This window comes from Dermacentor silvarum, chromosome 11, assembly GCF_013339745.2.
Source record: "Dermacentor silvarum isolate Dsil-2018 chromosome 11, BIME_Dsil_1.4, whole genome shotgun sequence".
NCBI classification, from domain to species: Eukaryota; Metazoa; Arthropoda; class Arachnida; order Ixodida; family Ixodidae; genus Dermacentor; species Dermacentor silvarum.
The window spans coordinates 29,529,303-29,542,087 of NC_051164.1; the positions used below are offsets into that span (position 1 = coordinate 29,529,303).

Below are 12,785 nucleotides of genomic sequence, written 5' to 3' on the forward strand. Positions count from 1 at the left end.
GTGTTTACAGGAATACCTAACTGTTGGAAGGAAATTTTGAAATACTTGGCTGAGGTTTGCAATAGACGGTAGGTTAAATGCTAAATGCTTTCAGGTTCCTGACAGATATGACATAGACGGGACGCCAGTATAGATATATTTACAGATAAACTGTATATATCCTTATACATAAACAGATAAAGCAGTTTTGTTACTTATATATACAGTTTGTGTGCGGAAGTGCCTTATGGGAAAAGCAAATGTTTGATTCTTGTCTAGTGATTGTTAGTTTTGCCATCCAAGTCTTGAACGCGTTACACTTTTTTTTTATGGTGCCACATAGTTTTATTAATCGGCACGTCCAAGTTTCAGTTCATGTTATTTGTTTTCCACATTGCGTAGTATTACTTACTATCAAGTTAGCGGGAAGATAAAGTTATTCCTGTTGATTCTACGATGAAACTAGGCCAATCTCCCTTCGTCGGTGAATGGGGACGAGTGATAATATTTTGCCGCAGGTTAATGTAGCTGATGGTAGAGCCTGAAGTCCTCTGCAAGCGTAACGAAAGTATCCTAGTGGAACCTTTTCGGGCACAGCAACGAATCACGCGGAGTGATTCTAGAGGATGATTATGACAACCGTATGATCACGCCATGAGTCCACAGTATACAGTGGATCAACTGGCCATGGCCCTAGGTAAAGTGGGTGGCGCCATTTGTCACCGCTACCGTTGTGGTGACAGGTGGCGCCACCAGGCTGTTGCACCAAAGTCTAGTTTTATTTTTATTTCTTTTTGGTGTTGACGCAAGCAGCGCGTACTACGACTTTAAAGTCCAAACAAAACAGGCAAGTAATGCTCGCAAACGTGGTATTGCACTGAACCCACTGCAAAGTGCTTCCTGTGTGTGACACTTGAGCTGAAATCAGCCATCTCGAAGAGTCGGGTATAACCGTCACTCCTGTTTGTGTAACACACTGATTATGTATATTCTAGTTCAAATGTTTTTTTCTTAAGGTAAGAGATTTCAAGCGAGTAACCTTTTTCCCCGTCTCCTTGCGCAGCCGGCAAGAGCATCTCGTTCTACTTCTCTCTGCGGCGCTTCCATTGGAGCGTCGCCATGTACTCCAACATGGCGGCTGGCTTCGGGGCGCTGGACATCGTGTGCTCGGGCCTCTTCATCGGCATCTGCAGCCGCGTGCTCAAGCTGCCCGACCTGGCGATGGCCATGGCCGGCATCCTCTCCATGACAGCTTTTCTCATCATCAAGGGCTTCTCGCGCGAGCCCTGGATGTTCTACATGGGTGAGCGTTGGTTATTAAGAGCATAACAGCTAGGTTGGCATGCTGCCGGTACTTTATAAAGCCACATTCGGCGATAAAATGTAAAACGAAAAAAAATTGAATCGCTTGAATTGAGACTTTTTGTCCAGCATGAGTACCTTTCGTACGTCGTCTTCCGGTTAACAAGTATTCGTGAAAATGTTGACGCTATTTAGATTACACTAATCGGCTACCTTCCTAAAACAGTAAATTATAACAATTATTTACCTTTTTTTATTAACTGATGACTGTGCCACTTTGAACACTGAGCAGTATTCGTCATCCCCTAGTATATTTTTTTCTGAACTTTTTTCATCCATTTTCGCATATATACCGCCCAGTTTTTGGCCAATCCCCCACAGTGGGTATGTGTCATTTGTGCAGAGGAACAACAACAACAACGACAAAAAATATGTAGTTAAGTCGAAGCTGTGGTGGTGGTCTCCACCGCGTGGCTGCAGCTGCTGTAAGCCACGTTTCCGGCGGCATCTCCTCCACTCAAAGAAAATCTCTTGCGTTCCAGAAGCGTCAACAATGCGAGCTTAAACTACGGCGATGTTTTTTTTTTTTTTTTTTTTTTTGTCCTTGTATTTTTCCTGCGTTCGTTTGTTCCTCCATTTTTCTTTCGCTTTTTCTTTTTTTTTTCGCGCCTTTTCAGGGAGAGTAGGACGGATAGTGATGGCATTCGGTACAAACATTTGGGGGGGAAGATCTCGACCCACCGGCGGGACAAGTGATACTCGTGCAAAATAAGCCTCGCGTTTGTCGGGATTCAAGTAAATTGTGCGCAGTCCTTGAGACATGACCGTCGCTAGCGTATATACCACAGGTCTGAGCAACTGTGCGAGACTGCAGCTTACTTCAATATATCATTCGAATACGTGGGGAAACCAACGCATCGTGCACGTCTGCGTCCTTGTGTTTAGCGGGCCACGGCTTATGCTGCCGTTCAGACACTGAACCCCTCGTCTACTACATGCTACTGCATGTGCATCATGTGTGATCTGCAAGAGCGATTCCAAAGTCCGTTAGAATAACGAAATTCATTTGGACGGCATATAAGTGAAGCATGTTACTGGGATAGCCTAAGCTCGTGTAAGTTATTCGACATTGAATGTGATTGTGAAGAAGCGGAGATTATTACTCCTTGTCGCCCGAAAGCTAATGCTCGACGCTGATTAAAAAAAAAAATTGACTATAGCCATCGACTGGTATCTCACACGTCACGACCACTCCTCGTCATGTCAAGGGGACATATACACTCGCGTACAATCGATAAAACTTGAGCGCGTTCATTTTCAAGACTCTGAGATGAGCAGTTAGGAAAAAATTTTTTTTAATGTTAAGAAATTTGAAAACTTTGAACATTCGAACCTAGGAGGTGCTTCGACTTGCTAGGTCGCTAAGAGCAAGACTTAATAAGGACCCTACCACACGCCTTTCTTTTTCAAGTACGAGCCAGTGTTCCATTGCATAAATGTTGAAGTTAAATAAATGTCAGCAGTTATAAAAAAACCTTCTACTGAAACCCCCGCCACACGTGAAAACTTAATAGCAATGAACTTGTCAGTGCTGTTTTAACGCATTTAAGTAGGTCTCCATGTGGAAGGATATAATAAAGGTATTGCCAGCAACCGAGAAGGCATTCAAACCCTTGTCGGCATGAGCATTTTCAAAGTAGAGCATATGTGAGAGCTTTTACGAAAAAGGTGCTTCAGATTTCTTGAAACGTATTCAATATGTAGTTCGCGACCTGTCTTAGCCATATGCCCGTCTCTGGGCAAGGTGTACTTAACATGCTCCTCAGGCTAAAGTACAGTCATCTAATGGTCCAGATTACATTTTCGACACTTTCCTTCGGCATTAGGCTGAATCTTTAAGTAATTTTTTTGTTAGTTTTTCGGGACTCACTTAATTCTGCAATGCTCCCGCATGATTGGAAAATAGCACGCGTTGTTCCTATTTTAAAGAAGGGTGATCCGCCTTCAGTCGTGAATTATCGTCTGATTTCTATCTTATCCTCGTCTTGAAAATTGAGCACGTTGTAGCTGAGTGCATTACTGTTTCCTTGAACGAGCATAACAGTTTATCGCCTTTCCAGCATGGCTTCAGGAGGGGCTCCCGACGATCACCGAATGAAGCAGAGTCATTCACTCTTTTGCTTCTTTTCTTGACGAGGCTGGGCAGGTAGACTTAATATTTTTGGATTTTCCAAAGGCTAACAAGGTTGTTCCTCACGACAAATTAATTTTCAAATTAGAATTCCCTGGTCTTCCTAGCTTCCTCATATCCTGGGTTCGTTTATTTAATGGGTCGCAACTAGTACGTAGTAATTGATGGGCAACAGCCAGATCCTCTTTCGGTGACCTCTGGCGTTCCTCAAGGCAGCCTGCTTGGCTCACTACTTTTTCTTACTTACTGTAACGACATAGTTGACGTAGTGGATGCCCGCATTAATATTCGCCTGTTTACCGACGATTGTATCATCTTTAACAATAATACAGCTAATGATCAACTAGCACTTAATTTAGCCTTGAACAATATTCTTGAGTGGAGCAACAAATGGGGGATGAAGCTCAACTCTGATAAATCTGTGCTCCTTCGTATAACTAAGAAAAAGATACCTCTGAATTTTTCGTACTCCGTCGGCCCAGATCCATTGACTGAAGTCAACGACTATAAGTAAACTGGAATCGTCATATTACTAACACTACCTCTTGTGCTAGAAAACTATTTCTACCATGCCATAAGCTTAAAGATGACTCCACTGACGTGAAACACCACCCTTATTCGACCCAGATTGGAATATTCTTGCGTTTACTAAAGCTAACACTAATGCCCTTGAGAGAATACAGAGAAAAATCATTAAGCCTTATTTTCTCCAAACACGGCCGTGAAGAGCCTGTAACCAAGTTATTGCTCACTAACTGATTTCACACCATTTAAACGAGACGAAACAACTGCTAAACTTTCTTTACTACTTAATAAATCGTAAATATCCATTACATCTTAGCCCATACATCACTCACTTTGCATCCAGAAGAACCTGTCATTCCACACCCTCTTACTCTCTCTCCTTACCTTTCCAGAACAAACCTCTTCGTGGTTTCATTTTCCCCCAGAACTATAGAATAGTTAAATGCCATACCTTTTCATTATTTCAACTCTGCGGAACCACTTGAAACTCATGTTCTCAATAGTTCTCTCATAAAGGTTGCTGTTGTGGGCTGTTTTATGTGTTTTCTTGATGTTTCATTTTTTTCTTGTAATGTTATATTATCATGCTAGCCTTTAATATTACATATTTATCTGTGTACACTGCCCCCTCCAGCTTGGGCCACAAGCTGAAGGGAGGGGGGGGGGGGGGGAGGGGGCAAGTATGGTATAAACAAAATAACGGAAAATTACATATTTAATTTCTGCGTTCTGACGCTAAAAATACATCCAGAGAATTTTTCTCGCCTCTTCCTCTTCTCTTTCGACGCTCGTCCGAAGCCTCTCCATTTATGAATAGCGGTTAATTTCGTTAGCACCCTTGCGTTGACTGAACGCAGGCGGGATCGCTACACAGGCTTATTTATTGAAACATTTGTGAAGCGAAAACAGCGAAGCCGCCCTTCTCATCTGCCGGAACTGCACACATTAATGAGCAAAGATTGGCTCATGTCAACGAAATATTCGTGGTTGTAGAAAGTTAGCGCTGTGTGTCGGTCGTTCAGGACTTCTTTTGTCTAGTAGTGCGCTACACTTCAACCCAGTTCATTATGTCTCACGGCGAATAAAGTTTGCAACGCGATTAGATTTCTTTTCGCCCGTTTTCATGGTCGGTGGTTCAAATTTCTTCACTGCCGATTCAAAGGGCGCGTACTCTCGCGCTACCTAGTTGTAGGGCGCGTTCATCCCCGTCCAAGTGGTAACGTACTGTTGCTTGAGAGCTCTGCGGCGTCTGAAGCTTTAGAGAGACTCTAACCAAAAGAAAAAAAATGATTTTAGCTGTGTTAGTAACGTCCTCTTCTACAATGCCAAAAAAAAAGCCACTCTTACCGCAAGACGACGCTTGGTAAGCCGACACGAAAGCCTGGTGATGCTGCCTTCCCGGATTAGCTCGCCTTGACGTCAGCCATTTTGTCGATGCCTTCTAGGATCTAGTTAATTTCTTTTTATCGATAAAAATGTACTACAATGGAATGAAGGGGTCAAAGACTGCACTTAGCCAGTGCTAGAATTTTTACTTAGCCACGACGGTACCACAGTGAAAAAGGTACCTTCAAATCTGTGACGTCATGGTTAGGCACCGGCGCTGGTGTTCTGGCGAGAAATGCAAAAAATGAAACTTGGACTTTTTCTTTTTTAATTGCTAACTTATGTATATCGCCGTAATACAAACGAAGATGGAGTTTTCAACGAATACTTTATCAGTCCAAACTAATTTTGTGTTTCTCTCCAGTGTCCCCAAAAGTGCTGTGATGGAGCGATCGGGAATTCCTGCCCTCTTCTTTCCCGACCCTCTCCTCCTACGGGAGCCGAAAGAGAGGAGGATGGTATTCGCCTTCAATACCGGCGCTCTCGCCCCTGAGTACAACACACACATGGCGCATCGGCTCACATGTAAAGCCACCTATACTACGGCTAAAAATGGGCTGGTTAATGACTATTTTATCTACGGAATTACGCAACCAAACGCGTGCTACCTTAATATCACAAATGCAACAAGTATGCGCCTTGAAGCGCATCATTCATTTATTAAAGCGAATAGCTTTCTAGAAGCGTTCGTGTGTTCGTTTACATTGAGAATCGTCGCCGATGGTTTCTGCACAATTTTCTTTTCTTGCAAGCATTCGGCGATGGCGCTTGTCCACGCCACGGAAACCATGTAAATAATTCAACTATGTTTACTGCTGTTACAATGCTTTTTACTTTAATGCTGTTTCACTTGGACAGCCTAGTGCTTTCGGACCTCCTCCTGTATATTTATCTGTACGTTGTTTTTTTGCTATGAACTTAATAAACTTGATTCTGATTCTGCATTAATCATTTATTAACATCGTCGCGACTGCGCGCCGCGCGCACGTCGTTTACGGGTTTTATTCTGAAAGCCCAATGTCTTGATTTCGCAGGCTGCGCTCTTGGTTCCCTGAGCAGCGTGACACCCGTGGCCATCTTGTCCAACGTGTCAAAACTCATCAGCAAGGACGAAGCCGGTGCGTACCCGCGACCATTTTGGCTTCGGCCTGTAGTTTCCGAAGGCGTTCAGTTGACTTTCTATCCTGGGAAGCTGCAACACCCGCTCTAATGAAAAAAAAATAAAAATTAAAATTAAAAAAATAAAAGAAGGCGAGTCATGCAGCAGTTGGCATCGAAGAAAGACAAGGTCTTCTTGCACGCATTAGTGTATCGCGTAGTACACTAATGACGAAAATGTCCAGATACCTAGATTACACTAACCCCAAATCTGTCTTAAGTATCCATAGAAAACATCGGCATTTGTGCACTGTGACACGTGCAGTTTTCCACGCGCTCGCACGCGTGCGGAAGGCCGTGCGGATTGAACGTAAGTCGGCCCTCCGAGGCTACTCTCACGATAAGAACGGTCTGTCCTCAGATAGCTAATACAGACATGATGTGGCAAACAGCGCCAAAACGTAACAGATAGTTGAATGAACAGACGACACGGACGCTGTTGCCTGGATGCACGAGCTCCGGAGGGTGGTGGGAGGAATCTGGAAAGGACTAATGGTGCCAGCGCTAACGTTCGCAAATGTCATTCTGTACTTAAAATCATACATCATGTCGGGGTTGGAAATTAATCAAAGGTCGATGGGCCGGTTGGCATTGGGAGCCCACGGCAAAACTACAAATGAGGCAGTGTAGGGTCACACATCTTGGGCCTTTTTTGACGTCGCGAAGCGCAGAGCAAAAATTGTTTTGAAGAAAGAATCATTAACATGAATGAATATAATGGGCGGCTAAAGTGCACGACTATCTGTACCTCAATATTGTGGACACAAAGGGAAAAAAAGAGTTCAAGAAAGTTGGCAACCAAGCACGGGGTAAATGGAAGTGTAAATAGATAACCAGGAGTCATCAGAAAGAGAGTGAGAGAAACGGAGACGGAATATTGGAGGCAGGGGTTTAAAGTGAGTGAAAGCATTAACTGGTCAGCAGTCGGGATAAGAAAGATACGTTTACCCCCGTATTCAGAAATGCATCTTAACTTGAAGTCCATGCCTCAGTTGATTTAAGTGGCGCCTGGCGTTAACTTTGCTCATTTCAGTACCTTCGGCACGTTCATGACTGACGTTATTTAGATTAGGTCGGGCATGGCCTTCAAGTTAAGATGCATCTGGGGAATACAGGGTATTATTGATGGGGGGGGGGGGGGGGGGAATGGGTAAGAAAATGATAAGGCTGAATCCGTTACACGCATATGTAACGGTATAGGTAGCTGTAGAAGTTTTCAGGGAAAAAAAGGATTAAGGAGATGAAAGCAAAATGCTAAAGTGATAAATATCTATAGATTGCCTGATTAGCTCAAGCAGGCGAGGTGACTATTTGTCACCGCCCCGTTTCAAATAGGACGCCAATAAATCATCGGCAGCTCCACCCTTAATCGATCGTCCCGTTTCGGTGCTGCTTGCCATATTATGCCTTCTACCAACAAGCCCGGCTAACAAACATTTTGCTGATGCAGGTTAACCTAAAATATTCCTGACTCAGACATCGAGCAGTGTGACGTGCCTGCACGTGCTGTGGTCGCAGCGGCTGGCCGGTGTGTCCTCATGGATGCACACGCTCATTGTCGGGAGCTGCAGCTGCGAGTGGGTCACGTGGTCAGGCCCCTGCTTCCTACCACCTGCGCGCGGAAGCCCGTTGTTTTCCGCCGCTTATACATTTTCGTATTTATTTATTTATTTATTTATTTATTTATTTATTTATTTATTTATTTATTTATTTATTTATTTATTGTTCGCCAGTGAGAAGGAGTATACTTACCGGATAACGTTATGCATTTTTTTTACAAATGCATTCTGACAACAAGTATGTACTTGTCAAGATGATTGACGGTAAAGGCAACCGAGTGCCTGACAGCGTAAGGACCGCTCCCTCAAGGTGACACAATACTCAGGGTGGCATTAAAAAAAAAAAAAAAAAACATAGCGGGAGAAGAGACATATCTTATTATGTGGTACAAGAATGCAAGCAAATGTAAATGTGTTTCACACACATGCGTTGTATATGAAAACATATGCCAAGATAAACACAAGACTATGTCACGTGTTTATCTATATATAAAGTGAAAGTCTGCCAGGATCCAGTAGTTGAACAGACACTTGTAGGTTGAGGACGCACGTACGAAAAAACGATGTTTCATTTCGTACGTTTCGGCCGGGGTCCGGCTTTCGTCAGGGAATGATATATATATATATATATATATATATATATATATATAGCAGTCCAGGAACCTTGAAACAAGTTTTATTAGGGCGAACTTTGGCCCGGTCAGGGAAACTAGGGTGGTGGCGTGGCGGGCAGCCACTGTCGACGATCGGCGCGGTAATGACCCCCGTGCCAAGAATGAGGTGAGTATTTATACACGTACACGCCCAAGGCGGCTTGAAAAAAAAAATGCCGAAGTGCAGACGACGTCTGCAAACTGAAGCCGGACCGCCGCCATTTTACCATGGGCACGAGGCAACGTTGGCGAATAGTGGACAATATTCGAAGTGCTCTCTTCCCTCATCGTGCTATCTAAGATGGTTAATTTTGCCATACAGATATTGTTCGACGTCCTTCTTTCTGTGACTGCTTTGAGAAGAAAGTCTTAACTCTCTTCTCAAATTTTATGGCACATCATGACGTTCGTACGAAGCCGAAGGTAATATTTTAGCCAGAAACTGCAATCTTTTATTTTTCAATTAGCCTAGCACCTGTTAGGACCGCTTTTATTCCTAATGTACAGGGTGATCAAAGTCGACAGCTTTTTTTTTTTAATTAGGTGCTGAGACGTACGTGAAGACATCTGCAGTAGGGTTATGTGGCGAGGAGGACACAAAGTGAGATTGTAATTATCGCTGTTAGCAGTGCAATTAACAAAAATTGAATATGACTAACTTTTGACTGGATGCAGTAAGCAGGTTGGTATTGAAAAGTACAGTCGTGTTTCTACAGAGTTCCACTTGGCAGAATTCTTCTAGCGTATCCGTGCTTTGAGATGTCGAACTGCGAAGTTTAATTGCCGTTCACCTGATTACGCATGCATGCAAGACAGCGAGGACCGGCGCAAAGATCCTCCCTTATGTGACGCGCCTTTTACGTAGGGCGTTTAGTCTGATAAATGGGACGGAAGCATAGACAGAAGTGATAACTGCCCCCTTTCACTATCGGCTGGCGTAATCGCAAAGCCCAGAAGTGTGAACAGCTATCAAAACACGGAACCGCGCAGCCTGTAACGATGGTACCTTCTGTTATACCGAGATAAGGGAGGAGCTTTGCGCCGGGCGTCACTGTCTTGCATGCGTAATCACGCGAACGGCAATTAAATTTCCCAAGTTCGACATCTCAAAGCACGGATACGCTAGAAGAATTCTGCCAAGTGGAACACTGTAGAAACACGACTACCTCTAACTTTTCAATGCAAACGTGCCTGCTTACTGCAGCCAGTCAAAAGTTAATTATTCAATTTTTGTTAATTGCACTGCTAACAGCGATAATTATCATCTCACTGTGTCCCCCTCGCCACACAATACTACTGTAGATGTGGTTCTCGCGTACGTCTCAGCGCCCAATAAAAAAAAAACTGTCAACTTAACTTTCGTCACCCTGTATATAAATGACATGACTGAAGGTATAAAATCTCGCATGCGGCTGGTTGCGGATGATTGCGTTTTGTACAGGGAAGTTGGTGTTGTACAGGACAAACTTTTTATTCAAAGAGACTTGGCTAAAATTAGCGACTGACGCGCCCGATGGCACATGCAGTTGTACGTAAATAAGACAGTTTACATGGAATTCACTCGTAAAAAGCTACACTCTCAAACTTCATAGACGATTAACGATGTCAACATGATTAAGGTTACCGAATACAAATATTTAGGAGTTTATTTTACGTCTAATTTAAATCGGCAGCGACATGTCAACTATCTAACAGGCAAGGCAGGGCAGGGCAGACACCAGGGTTCCGTCGCCGGAATGCCAAGAACTTTTAATGAGTCAACTAAAGAATTGCTTTATAAAACATACGGGCTTCTGTTCTTGATTACGCGTGTGTTGTTGGACCCCCCAACAGTCCGCGACCGAGCAACACTTGAACAGAATTTAGCAGTTCGATTTGTTTCTCGACGTTATGACAGAAACATCAGTTATACGCGCATGAGAGAATTATTGCAATGGGACACGCTACATTTTCGGGTGACGCAGACTTCGATTAAAGTTTTTTCACAATATCTATCATGCAAAAGTTGGTATTGACAGGCATATTTACATAAAGGAACCTAGCTATCATTCACATAGAGTTGAACATGAGTATAAGGTATTGGAATTCGCGCGCAGAACAGAGTTATTCCGCGTGTCCTTTTTTTCTCCTAAAACAATGCGTGAATGGAATCGATTAGATAAGTCTCTGGCAATTGCATCGTCTAATGAAATTTATTTTGCACTTGTCGAATAATTATTTCTGAATTTGAGTCGTCGAGTATTCGTGCTGATCCCTGGTATCATTACTGTATTTATTAGGTTTTCTTGTGATTTTTTATAGCTGTTGGTACAGAGTAAGCTTTGGTTCATTACTGATTTACATTTTCTTGTTATATTAGTGAGTGTATTGTAAGTTTATTGATTAATTTTGCTAATGCACTAGAGTATGTTCACCAGTCTTGATCGATTGTGAAGATATTCTTTGCCGCTCTTATATGTATACCATTTGTTTTTTATGCTGCTCGTGCTTGCTACCACTCTGTATTAAAGCCCCTCTATATAAAAAGTAGCGACACTCTCCTCCTCCGCCTTCCCTCCTCCTCGTTTCTCCTCTCTTTCGCGCTCCTTTCTCGACCGTGGCGCCGCCTACACCGCTTGAGACACGTGCACTTGTCTATCTTTCACCGTTGACCGCTTTTCACCGGCTAACAAATGGTAAACGTTATCGCTCGGCGCAGGATGCGCCTGCATGTATCGGAAGTTTATCGATGCGTCTATCCGTTGTCTGTTGTCACCGATGCTTATGTAATCTGATTGTTTGAGTGTCGCGAATTGTGTAGTACTTTCTGGAAGACACGTGGGCACCAGGGATTACTCTCGAACCTTCGATGACTCATGTATAAAAGCCGACGCGTTCCGTCGCTGATCACATTTCGACGATCGTCGACTGTGTTCGCCGCTATCGTTGTGCTCCTCGCCGGTCGGTAGACGCTTCTCGGGCGAAAATGGCGATGGAGCGCGATCGTAAACAAACGCAGCCAGCGCGCGGCGGCGCGACGGCCCACGTGATGCCATTAGGCCAATACCGACGCGGCGTCCGCCTCGGACAGGGCGTGCGAGGAGGAGGCGGCATTCTTCAAAGCGTGTCGCTACTCTTTATGTAGAGGGGTTTTACTCTGTATGCCTTGCAATTTTTTTTTTCGTTCCCCTCCCCCTCCCACTGTAATGCTACGAGGCGCTGTGGGTATGATGTAAATAAAATAAATAATAGGGGACCAAAAGCAAGTGAGCTGTGAGCGGGTTTCAGTTGTCGCGGCCCTCTGTCAGAGTACAAGTATAGGCAAACTCTGGCTTCACCTGTGCTGGTAAGAAGCAGTGGCGGCTGCCGCTCCAGCAAATATTTTTAAACCTCCTTGCACACGCCCAATCAAAAGCATTCGGCAACAGCAAGCTGATGCAACGTGGCGAACAGCAAGCTGATAAATATGAACAACGTACGTACGTGCCGGTCCAGCATGGAAACAGAGCGCGATAACAACTTTGTTGTGCGGGCCCCCAACAACGATATACCTGTACACGGACACAGATAGCGGGATTGCGGGAGAATGCTGCCTCCTGGAAGTTTGCATGACGAGGCGCGCACACCCTGAAATCGAGCGTTTGGCAAGGACATAGTGTCAGTCATACGTGTATAACTTAATAGTGAAAGAAGATTGACAACTAAGTTTGATAAACAACATAACGAAATCAAGAGAGTACAAAGAAAACGTAAGAAATGTTGTATTACTATGACACTATGTAGGTACACGAAGGTATATGTATATATACAGGGTGTTTCACGTAACTTGGGCCAAATTTTAAAAATATGCAAATGCTACGTAGCTGTACCGAGCCAAGGTTTTTTTTTTTTTTGCCGTCGCTTCGAGATGCTGAGATTATATTCTGCATTCCGCCTAATTACATAATTAAGCTTACTTCATTAATCAGCCTCTCAACCATTATAATTATATTAAAAATATAAATGAGAAAATTGTAGAGCAATATGAAAAACTCCTGATACAGCTTTCTGTTG

At 43.7% G+C, this 12,785-nt stretch overlaps 1 protein-coding gene across 1 annotated transcript in view; it reads left to right on the forward strand.

Moving 5' to 3' along the window:
• LOC119432481 (uncharacterized) overlaps positions 1–6,593 on the forward strand; it is a 53,577-nt gene extending 46,984 nt beyond the window's left edge. The window contains exons 2-3 of the mRNA XM_037699646.2: positions 1,043–1,282; positions 6,418–6,593. Coding sequence (XP_037555574.1) covers positions 1,043–1,282; positions 6,418–6,593 — 416 coding nt within the window. The remainder of the gene's footprint in view (positions 1–1,042; positions 1,283–6,417) is intronic.
• Positions 6,594–12,785: the final 6,192 nt, after the last annotated feature.